The sequence below is a fragment of the Squalius cephalus genome (genome assembly GCF_949319135.1).
Source record: "Squalius cephalus genome assembly, chromosome: 21".
NCBI classification, from domain to species: domain Eukaryota; kingdom Metazoa; phylum Chordata; class Actinopteri; order Cypriniformes; family Leuciscidae; genus Squalius; species Squalius cephalus.
In genome coordinates, this window is record NC_137142.1 from 9,380,739 (window position 1) to 9,406,998 (window position 26,260).

At 37.0% G+C, this 26,260-nt stretch overlaps 1 protein-coding gene across 2 annotated transcripts in view; it reads left to right on the top strand.

Moving 5' to 3' along the window:
• Nucleotides 1-1,532: 1,532 nt before the first annotated feature.
• mcph1 (microcephalin 1) overlaps nt 1,533-26,260 on the top strand; it is a 123,488-nt gene continuing 98,760 nt past the window's right edge. Inside the window, exons 1-7 of one of the 2 annotated variants that reach the window (XM_079854876.1) lie at nt 1,533-1,660; nt 2,079-2,131; nt 3,429-3,520; nt 3,601-3,719; nt 20,634-20,721; nt 20,840-20,951; nt 21,055-21,186. In XM_079854876.1, coding sequence (XP_079711002.1) covers nt 2,107-2,131; nt 3,429-3,520; nt 3,601-3,719; nt 20,634-20,721; nt 20,840-20,951; nt 21,055-21,186 — 568 coding nt within the window. In that variant the 5' untranslated portion in view covers nt 1,533-1,660; nt 2,079-2,106. The remainder of the gene's footprint in view (nt 1,661-2,078; nt 2,132-3,428; nt 3,521-3,600; nt 3,720-20,633; nt 20,722-20,839; nt 20,952-21,054; nt 21,187-26,260) is intronic. The other variant, XM_079854875.1, reaches the window with a different exon arrangement.

A 26,260-nucleotide genomic window follows, 5' to 3' on the forward strand; every position in this document is an offset into this window, starting at 1 on the left:
ATTAGTATGGTGTTCCTAATCCTTGAGTGAGTGTATGTGCGCAGGCGTGTAGTCCTTCCCTACAAATCAACCCTCAACATACAACTTGTCTGGCCTTAAAATTAATAATACAGAATTTTTATCGCTTCCACGTAGCCACGCGAACAGGAATTATCCTGACAACATTTTATCTGTTGAGAGGTAAAGGGAGGGGAAGGAGGCCTTCACAGGGAAGAGCTTGTGAGCCTAAGAGCCTATGAAAGTGGGAGAACTAAAAAAATATTTATACTGCAAGTATTATATAACTAGGGGTACTTAATCTACCATTATGATACAACAGTCTTACATTTGGGAGCAATTTAACGAGAACATACACTGCGTATCTTTTTGTAATAATGGTGTACCAATACATACATAGCCTATAGGCTTTTTAAAAATTACAGGGTACAAATCCATGCATTTAAAAAGTTGTTTTTTTGTTTTGTTTTTTATAGCAAAAGTGCTGATGTTTAAGTTTGGGCTTACATGTTTCAAGGCAAGTAAAGCTAAAACTATTGCATTTTTTTTTTTTAAATACTGGGAAATATACTCTTATTCTTATATGTAGTTTACCAACATGTTGCTTGTTACCCTCTTGTTTCATGTAGTTACAGGGTATGTGTGACAATTCAAGTAGCCTAAGACGTTCCATGAAAGTTGTACTTAGAAAGTTTTATGATAAATATAAAAACTATATATTATTATTTTATAGCAAATAATAATAACGTTAAAAGGACTCGAGAATGTGATCCTATAAGAACGGTATCTCTCAACATTACGAGACCGTATATTATCTATTAATGACATTATAAGAACGTTCCATAAACATTATTTTAAGAACGTTTTGTCCAAACATTTACATAACTTTTAAATAACTTTAGTGAAAGTTATGGGAGCGTTCCTGTTAGCTGGGTCTTTTTTATTACAGTACAATTAAAATTGCAATAAGGCAATACAGTAGCCTAACCATACAGCCTAAGGTTCCTGCAGAACCAAATAGAAAAAGGAAATAGATAGAAATGATATATAGTATATATAATTGATTTATTATATATATAGTAATAGCTTATATCAGGGTGTTCTGATAAATTAGCCTACATTTCTTCAATTTAATCTTCCTCCACTTTTCAATTTTTAAATTCTCAAGGATTTACAGTAAAACCAAAATTCTTTTTGAAAAACAACAAAAAAATATGGCTTTGTTTTAAGGCACTTACATTTATGAATATAACATTTCCCAATATGAAAATAGTAAAAACTGAATGTTTAAACATCTTCCATTTTATACCAAATGTTATGTCACTTTTAGAGCACTGAGCAATCAAATTAATTGAAATTGTATGCAACAGTAGCCATTCATGTCAGACCAAAAGGCACTGCTGTTTGAACAGTCACAAAACAATTGTAGACTACTGTTGTTTCAATTTCAATGTCATATTACTATACGTAACATCACTACACTCCAGTTCAGTAGGTGGCGGTAATGGAACAGAAACTGGTTTGCTAACCGCCAGAAAACAACACAAGAAAAAGAACCATTACCGCGAAATGTCAAATGAAAACAACGTGTGTAAACGGCACAATGAGGTAAAATAAAAACAAAGATAATTTCGCATTGTTGATGCGTTGTTCTTCAGTCAAGGTGAGCAATGAACAGCGCCTGGTGTTTCCTACTAAACATTTTAGATGTTTGCGTCTCACCACGTGTGAAAATGTTGGTTTCTTTGATAGGACAGTTGCTAACTAGGGTGATCTAGTTAGTAAAAGTTCTGCATAGTTAGTAAAAGTTCTGCATTTGCTCTTGTTTTGTTGTTTACGACTTGCTTTTTAGAATTACCTCTGATATTTGTCCTCCTTAATTGATTAATAATTTTGACATGTGCTGATCTTGAGTTAGACTTCATGATGCGGGTAACGTTAAGTTGTGTTGCTGGACTTTAACTCACCATGCTTTTTTTTTCATTCACATATTGTGCATATGTCTTTGTTAAAATCTTTGCTGAATGCATTGCTTGCCTCATGTTGAGATTTCATGTTTTATTTTCTGTTGTTTGGTGCAGTTTTAGAAGGAAACCTTTAGAATCAGTCATGACTTCCACTGCATTCCTCAAAGGTAACATTAACTTACTGATGGATATTTCTTCAATTAGGAGATATTTTGGTAACACTTTACAATAAGGTTCATTAGTTTACTACCTCAGTTTATATAAACTAAGAATGAACAATACTTCTTCAGCATTTATTAATCTTAGTTAATATTAATGTCAACATTTACTAATGCATTATTAAAATCAAAGGTTGTATTTGTTAACGTTAGTTAATGCACTGTGAAGTAACATGAACAAACAATGAACAGCTGGATATTTATTAACTAACATTAACAAATATTAATAAATACTGTAACAAATGTATTGATCATTGTTAGTTCATGTTAGTTAATACATTAACTAATGAACCTTATTGTAAAGTGTTAACGATATTTTCTGTCCTCTAGCATGCTCTTATTTTAGAACATGGATTAAAATTGTGTTAAAATTTTTTAACACGGTCTCATAGCAGAGTGTCAGTTTGAAATCTGAATATTTTTAATTGTAACATTTTATATGCACAGTGCTTATTAATTTTATTAGACCACCTGTCATAATAAAGAGAAAACACAAATATTTTAGGAATCTGTCAAAAAATTGTGTTGTCATTTTATTAGGCAAATAACAAACTGAAACAACTACATTGTCTTTATTCACACACATTAACTAAAAAAAATATATATTTTTAATTTTTTATGCTGTCCTTTGGCCTTGATAACAGCTTGCATTCTTGCAGGCTTTTATTTACAGTACTTTTCCACAGTCTCTTTTGTTATTGACTTCGAAATAGTTTCTAGTTGTTCCCAAAGGCTTGCTTTTGATGAAACTTTTGTGCGAATCCACTAAATCCCAAATTTGTTCAATAGGTCTCAAGTCTGGACTTTGAACTGTGCCTAAAGAGCTTACACATACTGGTGGATTAACCTTTACAGAAACATAAAAAAAATATTTTGGTAATCCCCAAAACTGTTAGTTTAGGGCAGCTGTGGCACAAATTTTACATTGGGTGGTGCTCTAATAATTTGGTTAAGCACTGTATATTGTATCAAATCAGAGTTAATTGACTGAGCTGCTTTGCTTTAGCTTGTTCAAGGGTTTTCCAACTCTCTCAAAAAATGTGTGAAATATCAATATCAATATGCTATCAATAAGCCACACCTCCACACATTATACCAAAAGATCTTTATTCCTAGATGTGATAAATGTTTTAACATTTGAAGATTGTTTGCCAGTGGTGCCATAACTTGATTATTATTATGAAACAAACTTTTTTTTGTGTGCATTTGAATTTGTTTCTCCACTGTTCTGTTTCTCCCTTTGAAGACGTGGTGGCATATGTTGATGTGTGGTCTGCGAGCCGGGTGGAGGATTACTCTGATCCGTTCATTCAGCAGCTGTTGGACATGGGTGCAAAGGTGATAACTTTTTTGGCTACTGTGTTACAAATTAAATTTGTATTAAAATGTAAAATAAATGACCACATTTTAAATTGCAGGTATCGAAGACACTCAACAAACAAGTGACCCATGTAGTCTTCAAACATGGCCGCCCATCCACATGGAAGAAGGCCCAGAAAATGGGTGTAAGGATTGTTTCTGTCCACTGGGTAGCCAGGTAAAATGTGTAGCACACACAATTAATCTTCTGCATGTTCATCTCAACATCTCAATAAAACCAGCAGTAGGGCTGTCAAAAGGGCTGAATTTGAATTTAAAAGGCATTATTTCAGTTCGAGAAAAAATAGCTTTTGGCTTGTCTCCTTAAGGCCACAAGAGGTCACAATGAGACAAATATTAATGCACAGCATTATTAAAGGTCCCGTATTATGCCCCTTTTCACAAGATGTAAAATAAGTCTCTGATGTCCCCAGAGTGTGTATGTGAAGTTTCAGCTCAAAATACCCAACAGATCATTTTTAACAACATGTTTAAATTGTCATTTTTTGGGGCTCAGAAAAACGCGCTGTTTTAGTGTGTGCCCTTTAAATGCAAATAAGCTGCTGCTGGACGACCCAGGGGGCGGAGCTTCATGAGCTCGCGCTCAGTCTCTCAGGACAATTTCATCTCACGGAATGATGATAATATCAGAAACTCTCAGTAACGGTGTTCAGTTCGAGTCAGACAATAATGCCTACAGAGTCAGAGTGCTGTATAGAGATGAAACAGGTATAGTTTAGTAGTTTAATTAAGGTTATTATAACGTATTTGTCATCTGCTTGTATGTATCCATTATTTATTAATAGCCTACAAGTCTGCTGTCTGAATGATGATCAAACATATACTGATGAGTTTAATAAAGTTTATTGTACATCACACAAAAGATGAAGCGTCAGTTATACTTCAGAAAATCACCGTAAGAGCTGAGTAAACACAGTAAGTTATAAGAAGTGCGCAAGTACATAAACGAATTTCGGTAGAGATGAGGGAGCATTTCTGTGGGCGGAGGTTAGTCAAAAAACGGTTTTAATGACGTCATTAAAGAAGGAAGTAGAGGGATGTAGTCCAAACGGGCCGTTCGATGTAGTCAACTTCTGTTAAATAAAATATCTCGCTTGGCATTGAACTTTGAGCTTTATAATTTTACAGATATTATTTATACTCTAACAACAACATTACACACTAACTAAAGTTTGAAACATGGGATCACGAAGAACGGGACCTTTAACCCTCTGAGGTCGACAAACGCGTGGGCGCGTTTTGCTGGATTTTCTCCACATTGTAGCACTATAAACTTAAATTACTCCGTCATTTATGGTCATACAGAAAAAAGAAATATAAAAAAAGAATCTGTGATATTTCTACTTTTGTTTGTGTCCACTTACAATCAAATCAAAACATTGTGCTTTTGTAAAATAAAGAAAATAAACAGGGTGTGCGTTCTGCCTCTCCGTCGCGGTGAACTTTTTTTTCTTGAGCACGTCTATAAACTGAAACAAAACTCAGCGAATACTTGTCACACATTTATGAGCCATACACCTTTATAAACATTTAAGTGTGTACTTTTAAATGATCGGGTTCAAAACGAAAACAAATATTTTCTGTTTAAGTAATTTGTATAAAACCAACAAGATGTCCAGCTTCTCAAACGCTTGCTCATTAAAGTTAATTTGGCCACGCCCACTCGCGCAAAAGATATTCACATGCAAATCTCCACATGGAGCGCGAACGCGCTCGTTACCTCAACAACAAAACACCAAAACACTTCACTTCACTTTTCGTCGAGTTTGAAAGACGCGCCTGAGCTTACATTGGATTTAGGCTACCTCAGAAGAAGAAGAACGCGATTTGAAGACAAGAAAGATTTAAGGTAAGAAATTCTTACATGTTTGTTATTGTTGCATAAATGTCACATTGCAGTTGAACTGTTGCTAGATATATGGGGAATATTATAATATTTAGACGTTTACTGTTAGGCCTACTGTGTTTGTGGATATCTGGTCAAACGTAGATATGTATATGGTAACCATAATGTTTTATATTTGAGCGTGATCGCGTTTGAATGTATCAGATTTTGCAGCGCGATCGCGTTTGAATGTATCATTTGAAAATTTGAAAAGCAAAACACACCAAACGGCTTCATGTTTTTACTATTATCTCATTTCATATCATCATAACGAATGGAAACATTTGAAGTAACATGATAATCAATATATTTTTCTCTAGCTTGGTTGTTACTGAAATATTTTGGAAGATTTATACTGCTATCTATTGTTATTATTATTTTACCCAGCACTGCGCATAGCCTATGCCTACAAGGCACAACAAACCTGGGGCCTGTACCATGAAGGTAGTTGAACAAACTCGGGGTTACAGGATAAGTTTTGAGTTGACAAAACCAAACCGATGCAATCAGGCTTTATTGGTACCATGATGCAGCTCATCAACTTTCTCTGTCAACTCAGGCTTTGATCCTCAAGCTATGATTACTCCACGCGCGCGTGCACATAAAAGAGTGACGTCGACACTGAACAACCAATCGCGGGTCGCGATTTTTCCGCGGAGGAGTAAGAGATAATCATTCATAATTACGATGAATTTAAATATGTATTTCAAGCTCGAAACAATACGGTTTCTGCGGCCAAAGCAAGAGAAGACTGTTGGAGAAAGATTGCTTATTGTTAATGTGTAAGTTAAACAAATACGTTCTATATTTATGTAAAATTATGTATGTATGTGTAGCCTATACGTGTAATATAGCCTATAGCCTATTTTTATAATATATAAAAATGTGCATGTAGCCTACCGGTACTAAGAAAAATTAATATTCATTGATTTTTAGATGCAACCCCAACTCCAAATGTTCTTGGCAGCAGATAAAGACCAAATATAAAAATATAATTCAAAGTGGTGAGTATTTACCACAACCTTTTATTACTTTTGTGAACATTTTATCACAAACACTTGTTTGCAGAAAACAGAAATAAAGAATTAAATTCAGAAAACCAGAATACACTGGCAGAGTAGTTGGCTCTGAGTAGGCAATAAGGGACGGCCGATTATGGATGGGATTACAGGTGCTGTACAATCTGACTTTGGTGCTGGCTCCTCTAAGCAAGTAACACTGGGTACGTGTGCAATACATTACTACTTTTTTAAGTTGTAAATATGGCTGACTGTATGTTCTGCAGTAGAGGGAAATACAGTGTCCCTGTTGAAGCCAGCACACATACACACAGTCTCCAACACAGAGGTCAGTATGCAGCAGACAGAATTACCAAACATAACCTGCTTTTCAACAGTTATGCTTTACATTGGCCTATTTTTATTTATTAGGGTGGAGGAAATGATGAAGACACTGTGTCTGTGTGTTCTCAGACAGTTGCTGATGTAAATGCACTGGGCTTTTTATTGTGGCAAACATTTGAATGTGTGGCATAAAAAAGGGACTGGCCCTTACACATCTCTTTTATTGTAGGATTTTTCACAACCTGCCCCAGAAACTGAGGCCTCTACCTCAATGGGCTTCAGAAGAAATGTGTAAGGATTTAAAATCCTTGACATAAATTACAGTCAGTCCTGTGTTTGTAGGAAGTCAAGGAACTTTTTGTGATTTTGATGAGCCTCCAGAAAACTTGTAATGATCATGTTTGTGGTGGAATTATGTTTCAGGTGGAAACAGACTCAGTCAGGGCCCTGTACAAAACGAGTCTTGAACTAGACTGCACACTAAAGGAGTCTTGAACTAGACTGTCCACTAAAGGAGTCTCGAACTAGACTGCACACTAAAGGAGTCTTGAACTAGACTGCACACTAAAGGAGTCTTGAACTAGACTGCACACTAAAGGAGTCTTGAACTAGACTGTCCACTAAAGGAGTCTCGAACTAGACTGCACACTAAAGGAGACTTGAACTAGACTGCACACTAAAGGAGACTTGAACTAGACTGCACACTAAAGGAGCTGACTGTGAGCTGAGGAGGCTCCAAACAAAATCAAACAGCTAGATAAAACTGATCTCAGTATGTATATAGTTATATACTGTATATATATATATATATATATATATATATATATATAGTATAACTTATTTAACCAAGTAACACTTTAGTATGAATATTTATTAATGCAACTTTCTCTTGCTCTCTTTCTCCCTCCCATCCCACAAAACCAATAAACAATTTGAGACATATCTGCAGTTTCAATGTGCTTTTATTAAGTGTAATATTGTATGGTGATTGCATCTACATCTGCACCAGCTGGGTAGTCAAGTGTGATCGGGTCAGTTTTATCGGGGAGAAGCTGGTTTTGTAGTGTTTCTCGCTCCGTTCTACTGGTGGCTAATATATTGTGCAGAATGGCACATGCAGTCACTATCTGTGATGCCCGCTCTGGTGACTCTGAAGCGCCGAACACAGTTGAAATGTGCCTTTAGGATGCCAAAGGTCATCTCTATCTTTACTCTGGTTTTACTGAGGGCCACACTGAAGCGGTGCTGTGGCCCTGTCTGAGGGTCATGATAGGGGGTTATTGTGTAGGTTTTTCTATCTCAGTTCAAATTAACAGTGTTTTTTACTGTACCAAATTTAACTTGCTTTCCTCAAAGTGCTGACACAACACATACTAACGGAAAATTTGAGACAAGCACTGCATGGAGCCAGGCCATTTGGCATCCAAACTTGATCATATATGTTCATGACCACAAGTCGTCTGCAGATGAAATGTTTATTAAATCATTGTTATATCTGTTAATGTTACTATTAATTTAAAGATTCATCTCACAGAAAATAATCATCTCACATATTCACATCATCTCTACCTGAACATTATGGCTGTGATAGGACTTCCTATTAACATAATCTGCCTCATGTTCCCCTAGAGCAGTGGAGATTGGAGCAATAGACTGCATACATGTTGCAATGACTTGGGAATCCTATCATAAGATTAACAGAATAATAATAAAAAAAAAGATTCAAAATAATTCTTAACATGTATTATATTGTATAGTACACTTGTGAAATTTGCTTTAAAAAAGTGTTCATGTGATGTCACCCTATCAATATATCTTACTGGCAATTTTATAAAAGCCCTCTTTTATGGACATGGTCGATAAATGTCCGGGGAGCACTATTAATGAAACTTTTCACTCCTGCAGAGCGAGGACCACCTTGCGAATGGTTTGACAAACCGTGTTTTCCCCTAGCTTCTGTGCGTCACCCACCGTGCAAGAATGTAGCACTACCACTTGCAAAAAAAAAAAACAAAAAAAAAAACCCGCAACGCAATACAATTTGCGGTACAGTAAGTGCATGAATTCGACGTGTTAAATTCTTTATGTGCGGCTCAAGAAGTTCGCAAAGATAAGAATTTCCTTCCGCGGAAAATCTGTATCTTCCATACAAGTAACTATCAGTTAAGGCAAGGGGATTTTGTCAGGCTATAAACTCTTTCTCTACGAAGTGCTCGTCAAACAATTTGCGCTGAAATGTCCACCGGATTTGGAAGAAAAGGTGAAGCCATTGCAACAGACACTTGGAATAAGTTACGTCACCTATATGTTTCTTTGCTCTCAGCTGATTGGTCAAACTTCAGTCTGAGATCTTGAATCCAGAACATAACCTGCCCCGGAGCAGGTTAGCCGTGCAGCGTAAGATACCATGGCAACGAACACCGATTAAAGCCGAGCTACTTTCATAGTACCTAAAACCCAGGGTTGGCGGAAACTAAGCTGAAACATAGCTGGCTAGCCACCTAATCCGGCTTCATGGTACAGGCCCCAGGTGTTCATTATACTATATATTGTTGGAAACATTTGTGTGTGTGTGTGTGTGTGTGTGTGTGTGTGTGTGTGTGTGTGTGTGTGTGTGTGTGTGTGTGTGTGTATTTTGTGAACTTTAAAAAGCAATTTTAACCAGAAAAATCTAATATTTATTTCCAAAATCGTGCTGGCCTTTCTCTTGATATCAGTATGTTCACTTTTTTTTCAGGGCCCAGATGCCACTGAGTCCTGCCGACTTCAACATTCACATGAGTCTCTGGAACATGAACATGGTAAAGTGAAAATCAAACACCTTGGAAATGAAAGGTATGTACAATGTTTTTAGGAATGGCACAAAGGTCTCTGTCTTTCAATAAGTGCTTTTTTGCCATTTGTTGTGTCTATTTGGATTATGTTGTGTAAATAAATCCAAACAATTTAAAAGCCATTCTTTTTTAAATCTCCTCATTTACAGTATTGTGCAAGGTTGCTCAGAATGATAGGGGCCTGATAGCTCCTAATAGGGCCGTTAGGGGAGGTTCTTTGTCTTTCTCAGGTGAGAAAAAACATACATATTAATGAGCTCTCGCATAAGGCTTATTCACACAAAACACGTCGTAAAAATTTTAAATCAATATATTGTCTTATCTGAATGAGCAGTCAGGGTGATTTTCACATAGTTTTGCAGCAAATATTCTAGGCTACGTCATACAATTTTCAAAAGTCTTGTGAAGAAATAATCAGTAGGGGTTTCATGGCCTTATTTCAGTGAGAATTTTTTTTTGTATTTTCACAAACCACGCATAAATGTCATTATCTCAAAACTACAAACTTTTACATACATACTGTTGATATATTATTGTAGCAGAGTTTGTGCTGAATACAGTGTAATTAGACTTTAGCCATGAAAATGTCACAAGTAACAGAAATAACCAGAAATGTCAGAGCATGTCAGAACACCTCCAGGGCCAAGAAAACAGCTCAGACCTCAGAGGGTTAACTAATATGACTGTCTTTTAATGTTCATAAATCTTATAATTTCATAAATGAAATATAATTTCGTAAATTCCATGAACAATTATAAACATAAAAGCATCACTCAAGAGTCGAAGAGCTGACCACACTGAGAACTTTTTTTTTTTTTTTTTTTTTTTGATTTTTAAAAACATGACATGCAGTGGAATGGAAAAAAAAAATACCCACAAAGTCTCAAGATATATTTTTTAAAAGTTAAACTTTTAACTTTACATGGCTTTCTAAACATGCTGCTGTCTTGTGCGAGACGCAAGCGCAACAGTCAAAGTTGTTCGTCTTGTGCATGTTTACACAGAAATCAATGGAAAAGCAGTGCAGAAAATGCATTCTGTTTGTATGAACGGCTTGGTTATGGTTTAGACGTAACCAAGATTTTCTCCGCATTAAAGGAACGCGCCGACTTTTTGGAACTTTAGTTTATTCACCGTATCCCCCAGAGTTAGATAAGTCCATACATACCCTTTTCATCTCTGTGCGTGCCGCAACTGTCTGACGCACCCACCGCTAGCCTAGCTTAACACAAAGACTGGAGGTAAACGGCTTCAGCTAGCATACTGCTCCCAGTAAGTGACAAAATAACGGCAACATTTTCCTATTTACAGTAGGTAGTCAACAAGAATGCCTATTACCGCCACGGCAAAAATAAACCAGTCGCATTTCAAAGTCATTCGCGAAATGACTGCCAGGTGGCGCAAAGGGATATTGTGCAAAACAACAGCAATTGCTGCATTTTGAAATGTAAGTGGGGTTAACCCTCTGAGGTCGGCAAACGCGCCCGCGCGTTTTGCTGGATTTTCTTCACATTGTAGAACTGTAAACTTAAATTACTCCGTCATTTATGGTCATACCGAAAAAAGAAATATAAAAAAGAATCTGTGATATTTCTACTTTTGTATGTGTCCACTTACAATCAAATCAAAACATTGTGCTTTTGTAAAATAAAGAAAATAAACAGGGTGTGCGTTCTGCCTCTCCGTCGCGGTGAACTTTTTTTTCTTGAGCACGTCTATAAACTGAAACAAAACTCAGCGAATACTTGTCACACATTTATGAGCCATATACCTTTATAAACATTTAAGTGTGTACTTTTAAATTATCGGATTCAAACTGAAAACAAATATTCTCTGTTTAAGTAATTTGTATAAAACCAACAAGATGTCCAGCTTCTCAAACGCTTCCTAATTACTTTTAATTTGAACACGCCCACTCGCGCAAAAGATATTCACATGCAAATCTCCACATTGGAACGCGATCGCGCTCGGCTCATTACCTCAAAAACAAAACACCAAAACACTTCACAAGTCTCTGCTTTTCGTCGAGTTTGAAAGGCGCACCGTGAGCTTACATTGGATTTAGGCTACCTCAGAAGAAGAAGAATGCGATTTGAAGACAAGAAATATGTAAGGTAAGAAATTCTTACATATTAGTTTGTTATTGTTGCATAAATTTCACATTGCAGTTGAACTGTTGCTAGATATATGGTGAATATTATAATATTTAGACCCGTGTTTACTGTTACTGTGTTTGTGGATATCTGCTCAAACGTATATGTATATGGTAACCATAATGTTTTATATTTGAGCCGATCGCGTTTGAATGTATCATATTTGATACATTCGAAAAGCAAAACGCACCAAACGGCTTCATGTTTTTACTTTTATCTCATTTCATATCATCATAACGAATGGAAACATTTGAAGTAACATGATAATCAATATATTTTTCTCTAGCTTAGTTGTTATATTTTGGAAGATTTATAGGCTGCTATGGTTATTGTTATTATTATTTTATGCAGCACTGCCCATAGCCTATGCCTACAAGGCACAACAAACCTGGTGTTCATTATATTATTGTTGGAAACATTGTGTGTGTGTGTGTGTGTGTGTGTGTGTGTGTGTGTGTGTGTGTGTGTGTGTATTCTGTGAATTTTAAAAAGCAATTTTAACCAGAAAAATCTAAAATGTATTCCCAAAATCATGCAGGCCTTTCTCTTGATATCAGTATGTTCACTTTTTTTTTTTCAGGGCCCAGATGCCACTGAGTCCTGCTGACTTCAACATTCACACAAGTCTCTGTACATGAACATGGTAAAGTGAAAATCAAACACCTTGGAAATGAAAGGTATGTACAATGTTTTTAGGAATGGCACAAAGGTCTCTGTCTTTGGATCATTGGTTATCTTTGGATTATGTTGTGTTGTAAATAAATCAAACAATCTAAAAGCCATTCTTTTTTAAATCTCCTCATTCTTTGTGCAAGGTTGCTCAGAATGATAGGGGCCTGATAGCTCCTAATAGGGCAGTTAGAGGAGGGTCTTTGTCTTTCTCAGGTGTGAAAAGCTTACATATTAATGAGCTCCCGCATAAAGCTTTGTGGCACAAAACACGTCGTAAAAAATTTTAAATCAATATATTGTCTTATCTGAATGAGCAGTCAGGGTGATTTTCACATAGTTTTAGAGCAAATATTCTAGGCTACGTCATACAATTTTCAAAAGTCTTGTGAAGAAATAATCAGTATGGGTTTCATGACCTTATTTCAGTGAGAATTTTTTTTTGTATTTTCACAAACCACGCATAAATGTCATTATCTCAAAACTACAAACTTTTACACACATGCTGCTGATATATTATTGTAGCAGAGTTTGTGCTGAATACAGTGTAATCAGACTTTATCCATGAAAATGTCACAAGTAACAGAAATAAGCACAAATGTCAGAGCATGTCAGAACACCTCCAGGGCCCAGAAAACAGCTCAGACCTCAGAGGGTTAATGTCAATTAACAGTAAGGATGAAATACTACAACTATGGTAAACAGAATAGAATATTTTTTTAGAACAGAAAAATAGAATCAAAACTAAAAATACAGACGACAACAATATAGCCTATATTTCATATTGTAGACGTCAGTGGGCAACATAAGACTATTTCCCGGGGGAGCAGCGCGATAACAAAAAAAACACAAAAACAAAATAACAAAAATAAATTGGGTGCAATGAAGCTGATTTTTTTTTTACTAATCTATTAAGAAATGAGACAAATGAAGAGTGTTTCTCGCTCGTGTGAGCCGAACACTAATTGCTGGACAAACAAACTTTTGGGCATTTCTCAGTGAGTAAATTCGTGGCCGAGTGGTAGAACATAACTTTCGATCGTTTTAGATGTCACGGGTTCAAATCCCAAACAAACATGGACTACTGTAATTTTTATATTATTAATGCATTTTATATTATTAATGCAGATCGATTTGGCTAGTTCTAAAACTCTTTTACACCATATCAGTTTTTGCATATATTTATAAAAAAAAATTACCATGCATGATTTGCAAGGGGGGATGGGGATTTCCTTCTGGTCTAAACATCCCTGCTTCTGCTGAATTATTTTACCCAAAAGTTTGTCTGTCGTCTCTGTCTCCGGGAACTGCGCGTCACAAAAATTAACCGAAAGCCACTTGCCTCAGCTCAGTCACGATAAGAAATAGGCTGTCTAAACCAGGGGTGCCCAATCCTGCTCCTGCCGATCGACTGTCCTGCACAGTTCATCTCCAACCCTAATCAAACACACCTGCCTTTACTTTTCAAGTGATCCTAAAGACCGTAATTGGTTTGATTAGGGTTGGAGATGAACTGTGCAGGACAGTCGATCGGCAGGAGCAGGATTGGGCACCCCTGGTCTAAACCCTTTAAATGTCTAAATATTTAATAAATGTTATCTGATTATGTAATCCATATGAAACCGAGAGGTAGGCCTACAGAGGATCTACTCAAACATGCTATCATGTGAGCGCTTCCCAATGCGAAAGGACAAGGCAAGAGTGAAAATCTTGCTCTAATTAAATGTAAATCGCCAAACAGATCAAATAATTTATTTGTCGAAAAGTTGCTATATTGTTCCATTTAAGTAAATAATTAATCTATAATTATTCTATAAATGTTATTTAGTTTAACAGCAGCACCATGAAGCACTGTGGTTTGAGATTAATTAAAAAAAAAATATTATTCACAAATCGCACCCTGGTTGTAAGGATCCAAACATCCCTGTGGAATTTAATATTGAGTTGAACATTTTGTTCATGACAATAAACGAACATGCTTTTGAAGATTGTATTTAGTTTTGCTTGGAAAAAGCTGGCCCAAACCGAAGTAGCGTTTCAATTCTTCAATTATTAAAATAATGACATATTTAGTTAATAAACTTTTATGACAGAAATATTACTACATGTAGCCTAAATTATTTAATTCCTTCATTATCAACACTTTAATAGCCTAATGCTAATGTCTAGAATAGCAATTTAAGTGTGAATTGCGACTTCTCTTTGTTTTAAGTCATTCTCAAACTCAGATAGCCTGTGGGGGGTTTGGAGAATGCAGTTCAGTGGCTTTATCGAGGGGGTGCAGGAGTGTTAATCACCCCTCTTTCATATGGAGAGTGTCAGATAGCCAGCCTGATGATACAGAACAGGCAAAGGCAAAATTCCTTTCAGGATAAATCTCTCATGTGTCCAAATGTAGGCCCTATAGCCTATTGTAGTTTTATTTATTGTATTTAAAGGTTTTTCACACAAAATTTCAATTGAAGTGTTCAGTCCAGTTGTTTCAACTGGTTTTGTAGAGTTTTAGAATGTTTGAGCAGTGTGTATGATTGTTAACAATCTGGCATTGTGTAAACATGAACTCTTGACGAAACGCGTTCATGCCAAGAAACAAATGGGAGTGGGCAGCAGATACAGAGCGTTTTAATTCGCGATCAACCTCGTTTTATTGTAAGGCGAATTCAACTAGGCATTCTGTGTCTTTGAAGCAACAAAGGCTAAATAATTTGTTACAGGGTTTTTTTTTTCTATTGTGATTTGTGTGGATGAAACGCAGCCACACATACAGTATTATTATTAGCCTGTATGATGTGTTTTTACCCTGAAATGTTTAATTTCGAGAGAGACCTGGCACGCGCCTTGAGGGAGACAAGAGAAACATGCTAAAAAGACCATCTGCGAGAGAGAGGCAAAGAAAAACGCCTGTTCTTAATTTATGTTGCTTTGAACTATTTTCATTTTGTACTGTTTTAATTGGTTAATTTTGCTGCAATTTCTTTGGCAATACAAATTTAAAATGTCGCAAGAATAAGATTCTGTACTTCTTATTTTGCATCGCAAAGGGAATAAACTCTAAACTCGATGCAACCCTGTTTTAAATAAATAAACTGTCCCTTTATTTAAACCTTGAAATGTGCGATGGGGTTTCAAACTTAATTAATTTTAGTGTTCTTTTATATTTTCATTGTTTTTTTATTAAAAGCAATACTTTAGTTAGTCTGTTATTTTTTATAGGCAAGTCAACAAAATCTTTTTCTGATTTGTTCAATGTATGGATCTGTTTTGACAAACTTTTGACTTTCGTTGCTATGGCCAGGTATCACTGTCAGTCATATTAATTTCATGAATGATTCACAAAACAATTTAGCAGATTAAAGGAGAACTCCGGTCAATTTTAACATTGAGCTCATGTCAGTGCTGTCAGTACAGAGAACAACGACAAAAATCGGTGTTGCCTACCAGTGATGCGCGGGTCAATGTATAAACAAACCGCACTCGACCGACGTTTTCAACTAACCCGCCCGCAACTCGGACCGCAAAAAAAGAAAAAGAAAATATTGTACCCGACCCGCTTCCTGACCCGCATTTTTTTAAAGTAGTAAATGCTCATCGTAGCGTCTTAATATAACTTAATATATTCTAATTTTGTCAATAAGCTCATAATTTGCACTAAAATAGTCTAAATGGTCGAAGTCCATAGTAGTCGATTGTCGAGTTCACGCGCGTGATCATAGATAACTAAACCTATGCGCGTGAACTCGACAATTGACTACTATGGACTTTGAACGAAAACTGGAAGTAAACACAGGTATGTGCGCTGGCTGAATTAACATCACTTTTATTACCGTATTTTTCGGACTATAAGTCGCTCCGGAGTATAAGTCGCATCAGTCAAAAAATGCCTCATGAAGTGAAAAAAAACATATATAAGTCGCACTGGACTATAAGTCGCATTTATTTAGAAATTTATTTCACAAAATCCAAGACCAAGAACAGACATTTAATCAGGAAAGGCAAGTTATTCAACTACACAGTAGCGCACACAGAACAACAGGCTGAATAGGTGTCCAGTATGTTAACGTAACACATTAACGCCCGTTTCACACATACTCCGTTTGTAGTGCGTATATTTTTCCGTACCCTTGTTAACAGGTCAGAGCTTTCACAATGCACGCGGTTGCAGTCCGTCGATCCGTTCCAGGTGCGGTGCGTATACAGCAGTGCAGCGATCGTTTCCGCACCGAGTCTATTTTTGCTGTGCTGCACGCGCTGAATTAAAGTGACAGCACACGGTTTGTGGTCAAAATGAATACAGATTGACCAGATTGACATGAAAATGTAGTAATTTCATCATAAATGCATTTAATTAAATACTAGCCTACTATTTTTCACAGTCATCTTTTTACTTCAAGCGTTGGTAAATCAAGGAAAACTACAATTTACTTCAACAAGGCGACATAATGAACAACACTCGTCTCATTCGTGGAGGTGGAAAAACAAGTTATTTGTGACATGCAAGATTTATTGTATAAAGATTTAAATTATGCAAAAGAAAGGGTATGAGTCTGCTGTTTTTGTCAATTTTAAGTTTTAATTTAAAATGTATGCGATTTTAATATAAGTGCATGGTTAAATATTTTACCACTTGCTTGAGCAACTTAATATATAATTATATAGAAGTAATGCATTGAATAATAGTTTGTTTAAATTGTGTTTAAACGTGAATACGTCTATTAAAGAGTATACGTATAAAGAGAATCGCAATGCTGACAAAAAACTTTTTCTTTTTTTTTAAATAAAATTTGCTGATAACTTCTGGATTTGAAATACAATGTGTTTGGGGTTACAGCCGCGGGTCAGTTACGCACTGCAAACGCAGCTTATGTGAAAGCACTTTAGCGCGTGCTGCTCCTGCACAGCATACAGGGTTCTCAAGTCTCACGCATTGGCCGTGAGACACACGCAATTCAACCAGTTCACACGCTCACACGCCACACCGTGTATTTCTCACGCTGAAAAGGCAATGTCAACCAAGTTGTCCTACAAGCTTTATATATAACGTTGTATACGAGGCGCGGGCACACAAAGTGAAGTTTCCTGCCGCCAGCACGTATCTCGGCCAGATTGCATTCGTTAATAGATGCGCGAACACACGGAAGTTGACGGAACATTCTCGGCCGCCGTACGTTCGTTACTAGGTAACCAACAACATCGCGCGAACACACGTCGTGATGATGGAGAAGTTAAGTTGGAAGAAAGCTCGTCTAACATTTTTAGGCTAAAACATTTAATATATAGCCCATCGTATACATTATTATTGATGCAGTCAAAAAGTCTACAACTACTTTGCAACCAGGCCAGAAGCTTTGGCTCAGTTTGGCTAGCTTACGTTATCTGAAACTAAGGGAAATGTTAGTGGGTATGGGAAGGAATGAAGATGTATTTCTTCATTTTATTTTAAATAAATTTAAATTTATTTTATATATTATACTGTATTAATATTTCTAGTTACATTAAGGCTACATACGTATTAAAGCAGAGTGCTCTGGGTAATATATATCCTGTCAAAACATACATTAATCATTGCCATTGCATTTGTATTTTTCAAACACTTACAACACAAAACACATTTCATAAGCTGGAGTGTGTACTCTTGTGTTCACACACACACACACACCTTAATAATACTCTAATATGTCATTTGTTCACAATGTCCCACCACACAATAAATCATTATACCATTTCGACTAGACACATTCAAAATGCAAAAATATTTGTTTTTCCAAACTGTTTGGAGCAATTTATTATATTTTTGTAATTTTTGTATAACTTATTGTAATTTTGAAATATAAAATTAAAGAGTATATTTGATGTGATGAATTGCTCTGTCATTTATTAGATTTACCAATTGTTATAATTTCAATTTGTGCTGGTTAATTATGAACAATGGGTAAAATTGGGGGGCGGGGACAGGTGGGGGCAGGGCTCCATTAGGCTCCTCCCCCAACCACATGTGATCTCACTCCAAGCTTTTGATAAAACTTGAGAACCCTGGCATATGCACCGCAACACGCACCGCACACGCACTGCACACGTTATTCAGCTACACAATAGCATAAAGAACAAATATCTGGGAGGCTGAATAAGATAAATTAACATAAGCCAGCGAGTCCAACAAGCAAGTTACCAGTAAACAAGTTCACCAAGCTCCCGCGATCTCATTCCTCATCATTTTCTTCATCATCCGTGTCGCTTCTGAACAACTCCGCCAACTAGAGCGCCCCCTCGCGGCTGTAGACGGTAATGTTTTCTTTTAGGTTCATCTCAGTCTGAATTAATTTTGATATATAAGTCGCACCTGACTATAAGTCGCAGGACCAGCCAAACTATGAAAAAAAGTGCGACTTATAGTCCGGAAAATACGGTAATATCTTTTACATCTACTGCAGTCAGATTCACCCGTGTTCACTCTAAAGGAATCACTCACATGGCTGGGCACTTGTAATGACACATCAAGGATGTTAATAGGCTAAAAGCAGGTTTATAACTTGCCCCATTCAAGTCAACAGGGTGCAAATTTTAAAAAGAGGATAACACGGTGTAGGCAACACCGATTTTTGTCGTTGTTCTCTGTACTGACAGCACTCCAAATTTACAAAAAAATTAGCTCAATGTTAAAATTGACCGGAGTTCTCCTTTAAAGACAATCTTCCTTCATCGGTTTTGTCGTCTGTGCAGCGGCTCTACTGGAATGTAGCAAATTTATGTTGTAATGTGCCATTGATAATTAAACAAAACTCTTGACTTTAATAATGTTACCCATTTAAGCATCAACAACGGTAAAACATAAATGCTGTCGGCCAACATCGGTTAACAGCAGGTAGGCTAAAATGTTATTGTCTAAACGCCTATTAATAAAAATGACAAGAAAACACAACAAATCAAATCAAACACAACAAAGCTCCAAAAAGTGTTTCGCTCCAAAAAGTGTTTCGAATCAATAAAAAGTTTTCATTTTTGACAAATATTAAACTAGAGACAAAATTATGAAGCTATCTCAGAGCTATCATCTGAACGCTGTTAATAGAGAGAATAAACTGACCGTTTTCAAAGTCTGTGATTGTAGCGCCTCTTAGTGGTAAAAGGCAGCAAATACACACCCACAATTTTACCGCTGCGGGAACGGCCCAAGTAGCAGTGCTTCGCTTCTGAGAATATAGTTCCCAGTATGTATACGGTTAGAAGATGGCTGTGTCTTGTGACCTTGTTATTTGTACATGCTGTGACTATACAAATCACAACATGTCAATAGGAAAATGTTGGCGTTATTGTGTCACTTACTGGGAGCAGTATGCTAGCTGGAGCCGTTTACCTCCAGCCTTTGTGCTAAGCTAGGCTAGCGGTGGGTGCGTCAGACAGAGTTACGGCACACACGGATATGAAAAGGGTATGTATGGACTTTTCTAACTCTGGGGGATATGGTCAATAAGCTAAAGTACCAAAAAGTCGGCGTGTTCCTTTAAGCTTCTCTATTTCTACAATGTTTTGCATCTAGTGCCACATATAAAGTGGGTTCAACTAGCTCGGCTAACAAAAACATTAAAACACAATGTCATCATCCCATCTTGTGCGCCACTGATTGACGCAAACCTAAAATTCGAATGTAGAGTTTCATGTAATGCGCGAATCGGTGGGCGGGGCTAAACAGGCAGTGTTGAAGTAGGTGTTGATCTGCTTCTGCGGAGGCGGCGTCTGATACACTTTGACGTCATAGATCCCCACTTTGAAAAACCTGTCGTTCGCTGTGCCTGGTGTCAATAAAAGCTTTTATTGGACTAAAAAGGAAGTTTTCAGTTCTGAAACTTAAAGGATATTCTTATAGTATGATGACCTCTTGTATGTCAAAAACTCAAGGAAATTTTGATTTCTCAGTCCATGACCCCTTTAAAGTCAATTATATAAAAAGTAGATCAGTCTAATTTGAATGAGAAAAGTAAGACTGATTACAACTTGACTAATTGCTAGTTGGTCAAATTAGTTCTTAAGACACAGTCTTAACATAGTGGCTAATTTTATGCAACTAGCCACTAGTCCAGTTTTAGTTCTCGGACTCCATCAGTGACCTTTTTTTTTTTTGTGTTGAATTTCTTTGAATGGCCTTTAGATGTCTCTAGACCTCAATGTTTCGAATTCATGATATGTTTGCAGATGCAAAGAGAGTAACGAACATGTAGACGAAGATCTTTTTCCTGCTCAGAATGAAGAATCCAAACATCATCTTCTGAATAAAAGAACCGTAAGAAAATAAAAGAACATGCATATATTTTTACTTTGACTGGTTGCTGTAAGAATCTAGGTAAATAAGAATGAAATAACCCCACACTTGTGTTTTTGTGTTTGATTTGTTTTTGCAGCACCGTTGCATGCAGCCTAGAGATTTTCCTGTAAAGACCCCTGAGAATGACAGGCGACTGAAAAAAAAATTTGACAAGATGATGGAAGACATGATCTCTTCATCCCCTGTTGGTGAGGAAAGCATACGTTTGTTTCATTCATTTCATGTTTATTTCATTCAACAAATTTTTTTGGGGTTTTTGTATGCTTTTTTTAATATATTTTTTATTTATAGTTTCTGACACTTCACCATTCGTTATTGATGAGGAAAGTGGAATAGTGTACAGTCCATCTTTAAAACGCTCTGACAGCATGGCTCAGCGACTGAGAGAAATGAGAGCGCAACGTGAACATCTCTCACCCACTGGTATTTACTCAAATCCTTTTGAGAACTATTTTAATTTCTGATCTAATAATTTTGTGATTTACTATTCATTGGTTTTCATTTTAGGGCTTTTCACATTTGAAATGTTTAACCCTGGGTCATTCTAAACCACAACAGAATACTGGGCTATCTTGCCTTGTTTCACATTGCTTATAATCTACCCTGGGTTAACAGTTAATCCTGGGTATTCATAATACATACCTGCAAACTAGTTGCTGTTCAGTGAAATTCGGGGTGAAGTTTCAATTGCAAGCACTGTAAACTTCACAATAATTATTGGAAATGGGCTAATTTGACTGGAGGGAGACCATGGTCGTCTCTCGAGCTGTCACAATCTTTTTTGGCGCTCTAACGTTGCGTGACAGATCGCTGTAGCGCCTCAGTTCAAGCAAACGGCAGCACCAAGCACACATGAACCGATCACCTGTTCCGTTTTACAGCACGAAAAGAATCATGAATGAACACAAGGCTCGACATTAACGCTTGTCCGGGACAACTGAAAGACAAGTTGCTTAACTTTAGTGACAAAAAAATAAACTAGGGAAGCATCTAAACGTTAGAATAATTAGGGCCCAAGCCCTGAAAGGGCGAAGGCCCTATTGTTTCCGGAAGGATTTTTTTTTTTTTTTTCGTTATTATTATTATTTATTTATTTGCCACTTTTGGGGCCCTTAACATGCTCAAAAACTCTTGAAATTTTGCACACACGTCAGAACCTGCGGCCATCAGGGCCGGACTGAAGCTGGTACCCGGGCATGGCGGGGGGCTCGACAGCGCCCCCTGGAATGGTGTCCGAAAACTTGGTCCATAAATCAAACACGCTTGCATGTAATAATATGAAACTCAGTACACATATAGATCTCATCGGGCCGAACAACTTTCGTGCTCTAAGTTTTACGCCAGCCCAACAGGAAGTCAGTTATTATACGTTGTTTGGAAAATGCATACAATGGAATGTGAAATATTCCTCCTAGGGAATTGATCCGATCGCCACCAAACTCGGTGTGAATGAAGTCAAGACACTGAGGATGAATTCTTGCGAACGGATTTTTGATATCTCGAATGGTTTGGCCGTGGCGAGGAAACAAATTTATGGCGAATAATGGGACACAGGAAGTGTGTTATAACTAGGGCTGTGCAAAAATATCGATACAGCTAACTATCGCGATATTTTTTTTCACGATAGTGTATCGATATTTCAACCTCTAGTATCGATATTTAAAAAAAAAAAAAAAAAAAAAAAAAAAAAATTCATCAAATCCCTCTGTGTGCGTCAAACGACCTCCTCCGCCGCTGCTGTAGTTGTCGCTGACTCACGACAGTTGTCAACTGTCACTCAACTGTCCAGTTGTATGAGGCGCCGGACTGGACAAAAGCGAAGCGAACTGCGCGAGCGAGCAACAGAGTGAGCAACAGAGTCGAGAGACCGAGTGTACCCGCGCGCGAGAGAAACCGAGTGCGTCTGCGCGCGAGAGAAACCGAGGGTGTCTGCGTGCGAGAGAAACCGAGGGTGTCTGCGTGCGAGAGAGACCGAGGGTGTCTGCGTGCGAGTCCGAGCATTAGTATTGGACTGGTACATACATAGTAATATAATTACTATATAAGAGGCATGGAAGTTCGATTAATGGACAACAATAATCAGTGCAAACGTCTTGTTTTGAACTATTGTTTAATAAATATAAATAATTCGAGCACATAAACTTCCATATGGAGGATTAAATAAGATTGAATGTATGTAGTAATAATATATAAATATTATATAAGAGGCATGGACGTTCGATTAATGGACAACAATATAAATAAAATCAACAATTAAATTATTATAAACAATAGTTCAAAACAAGACGTTTGTAGTACTGATTATTGCTGTCCATTAAAGCTGCCGTCGGCAACATTTTTTTGATCAAATTCAGTGAAATTGACACTATAATCCGACAGAACAACATAAATAAGGTGGTTTAAAAAAAAAACCCGAGCTTCTAACTCCACCTGGAGCGTGTTATTTGTTTTGCAAAAATCCACCGCTCCCGTCTCATCGGGTCCAATCAGCGCAGGGGGGTGTGCGATCTGACTGTCAATCACAGTTCGTGCACACGCCACAGATCCCCCCTCCCTCGCGCAGACGCGCACATTACAATATCACATGCACACGACATGCCTGAAGTTCGCCTGAAGATTGTACGAAGCGTGATGGCGGAGAGAAAATCTACTAACAAGCTTCCAATTCCTCGGTTATTGCTATCTATGGATAGATTAGCCAGGGCAGCCTACCTCCGAGTCCATGGTGTTGATCGATGCTGAAGAGACGGACGCGTTCACAGAAAATCAGGTACACACGCACTGACGATGGGCGGGTGCTCGTTGGTAGTGGGGGAGGGGCATGAGAGTTGTAAACATTCAAAATTTTGGCTAAGTCCACTCAATCTGCCAGACTTGCCGACTGCAGCTTTAATCGAACTTCCATGCCTCTTATAGTATATAATATTATGTACCAATTAGGCTACTAATGCTGGGGCACACTCGGTCTCTCTCGCGCGCAGACACACTCCGTCGCTCGCGCACTGTCGCTCGCGCACGCAGACACACTTGACACAATGCAAATACCTTTGCGAATAAACTGGAATTTAAGTTTTTGTCTGCTGAGTTATCAATATAATGTGATACACATACCAGAATACCCCAGGTGGTACATAAAAAGTTGTATATTCAGCTCTATTTCTTTCTTTTTTATTACATTTTTGATTTAAAAAAAAAAATATTGCAATATATCGCAATATGTATTGTATTGTATCGTATCGTGATATATCGTCTCGTGACCCATGTATCGTGATATGTATCGTATCGTGAGCCCCTTGCCAATACCCAGCCCTAGTTATAACTTCTGCATACATTAACTGATCTTGATGAAACTTCCGCAGTGTGTTCGTTGTAAGAGGCCGATCACATTGATGTGACTATTGTGAGTCAAAGTTATAGCGCCACCAACTGGCAGCAGGAAGTGTGTCACTTTCTAAATGCTTTTGACAAAAGTGGGGGGGTTAATTTTATGTACAGTCACAAAAATCAGTACGCATATTGGTCTCATCGAGTCGGACATTAGCTCCGAGCATCAGGAAGTCAGATATTTTGGTTTGAATGTGGATTTCTTTGCAAAATCAGCCTCTGAATTTTTACCCACTCCTCTTAAGTGGTTTATTTTATTCCCACCAAACTTTTTCAACATGATGAAAATACATTAAAGATGCTAAATTGTAAACAGATAATAAATATCTCAAACAGTTTTGCTATGGGATTAATGTTTTAATGTCAAAAAAGGAAACACTAAAATCGCATTAATATCACGGACGTATCGCCTGCGATAATTAATGCGATATGGCTCAGCTTGTCAGTTAACTACGGCTCTTTGTAGTATTGCCGCTCCATCTGAAAGCAGGTGATGGCGATTTACTACTAATCAAGGAACCGGCTTTACTGACGAGATGCGCCTAACAATGTCATGCGATATATCGCCCAGCCCTATTCTAGAAGAAAATTTCAGATGCAAAAGCCTCTAAGTGCCATCTGAAATTTTCTTCTGAAATTTTCTTCTAGAATGATCATTTTTATGAAGCTCGTATATTTAAGTTCAGTAATTTCACTTAAATGGCAATGAAAATAGGTAATTTTCATTGCCATTTAAGTGAAATTACTGAACTTAAATAAACGAGCTTGATAAAAATGATCATTCTAGAAGAAAATTTCAGACGGCACTTAGAGGCTTTTGCATCTGAACTCTTCATATATATATATATATATATATATATATATATATATATATATATATATATATATATATATATATATATAATAAAAAAAAAAAATATATATATATATATATATATATATATATATATATATATATATATATATATATATATATATATATATATATATATATATATATATATATATATATATATATTAGGGCTGGGACAACGCGTCGAGGTCATCGATGACGTCGACGCAAAATATGCGCGTCGATTCGTCGACCTGTTTTCATTTCTCTAAAAAACGTTTGCAAATTACTTCACAGTGTGTAGGCTACCTTATGTGCGCTGATACGCGATGGCCGGACCATCATTCTATCCAACGTTATATAACCAATCCAGGGGTTTTCCTGCATTGAATTTTTTTATGGTGGCTGCCAAAGCCTTATTTGATCGGTGAGTGATGTAGAATAGAATGACTGACTGCGCTTGACAGGGCGCATATAAGTACGAGAGAGAGCCCCGGCCACGCGCGCGCGCGCGCACTCACTGTCTTCAAACAACACGAGCGCTGTCTTGCTCTCTCTCTCTCTCCCTCGTGCATATTAATCAAAATCATTAGACACGATAGAAAAAGGGCGGAAGACCAAAGTTTCACGTGGAGCATTCGGAGATTTTTTTCTCTTGAATTACCGCGGAGTGTGAATTGTGGTAAAAAATAAACTGCCAGGATAATCACACAACGCTTGCCGTAGGCTACATGTCCACTAATGATGACACGTCCGATTCGCGAACTAATGACTCATTTGAACCGATTCACTTTAATGAATGGTTAAAACAACTGATCTCTCCAACACTGAACTCACGAGACGTCTGAATCGGTGTATAACAAATCGGTAACACTTTACAATAATGTTCCATTTAAATTCTAGTTAAGTACTTTTTTTTATTAGTATTTTTTTTTTAAGAAAAAGGTGAGTGGCAGAGTGTGTTACTATACGTTGTTGTTATTTTTATGTGAATGAAGAATTAAAAGATGCACTTTTTTCAGTAAGCTAGGACTATGTGTTTTCAACATAAATGTTCAATTCTGTTGGTTCAGGAGGGACGCCATGACAGGCTGCTGGCTCCCACTGTTAATTTTTATTTATTTTTTGTTGGAAAAGCACTCTCTGTATTAGCTTAAAGCCCTCAAGTTTACATTGATTACTGTATTCTTTCAATTGCTCTAAACTAGTATTTTGGGTGACCTTTTTATTTTTTTATTGAATGTTGTTGTTATTTTCATCTGAAAGAAGAACTTTTTTTCA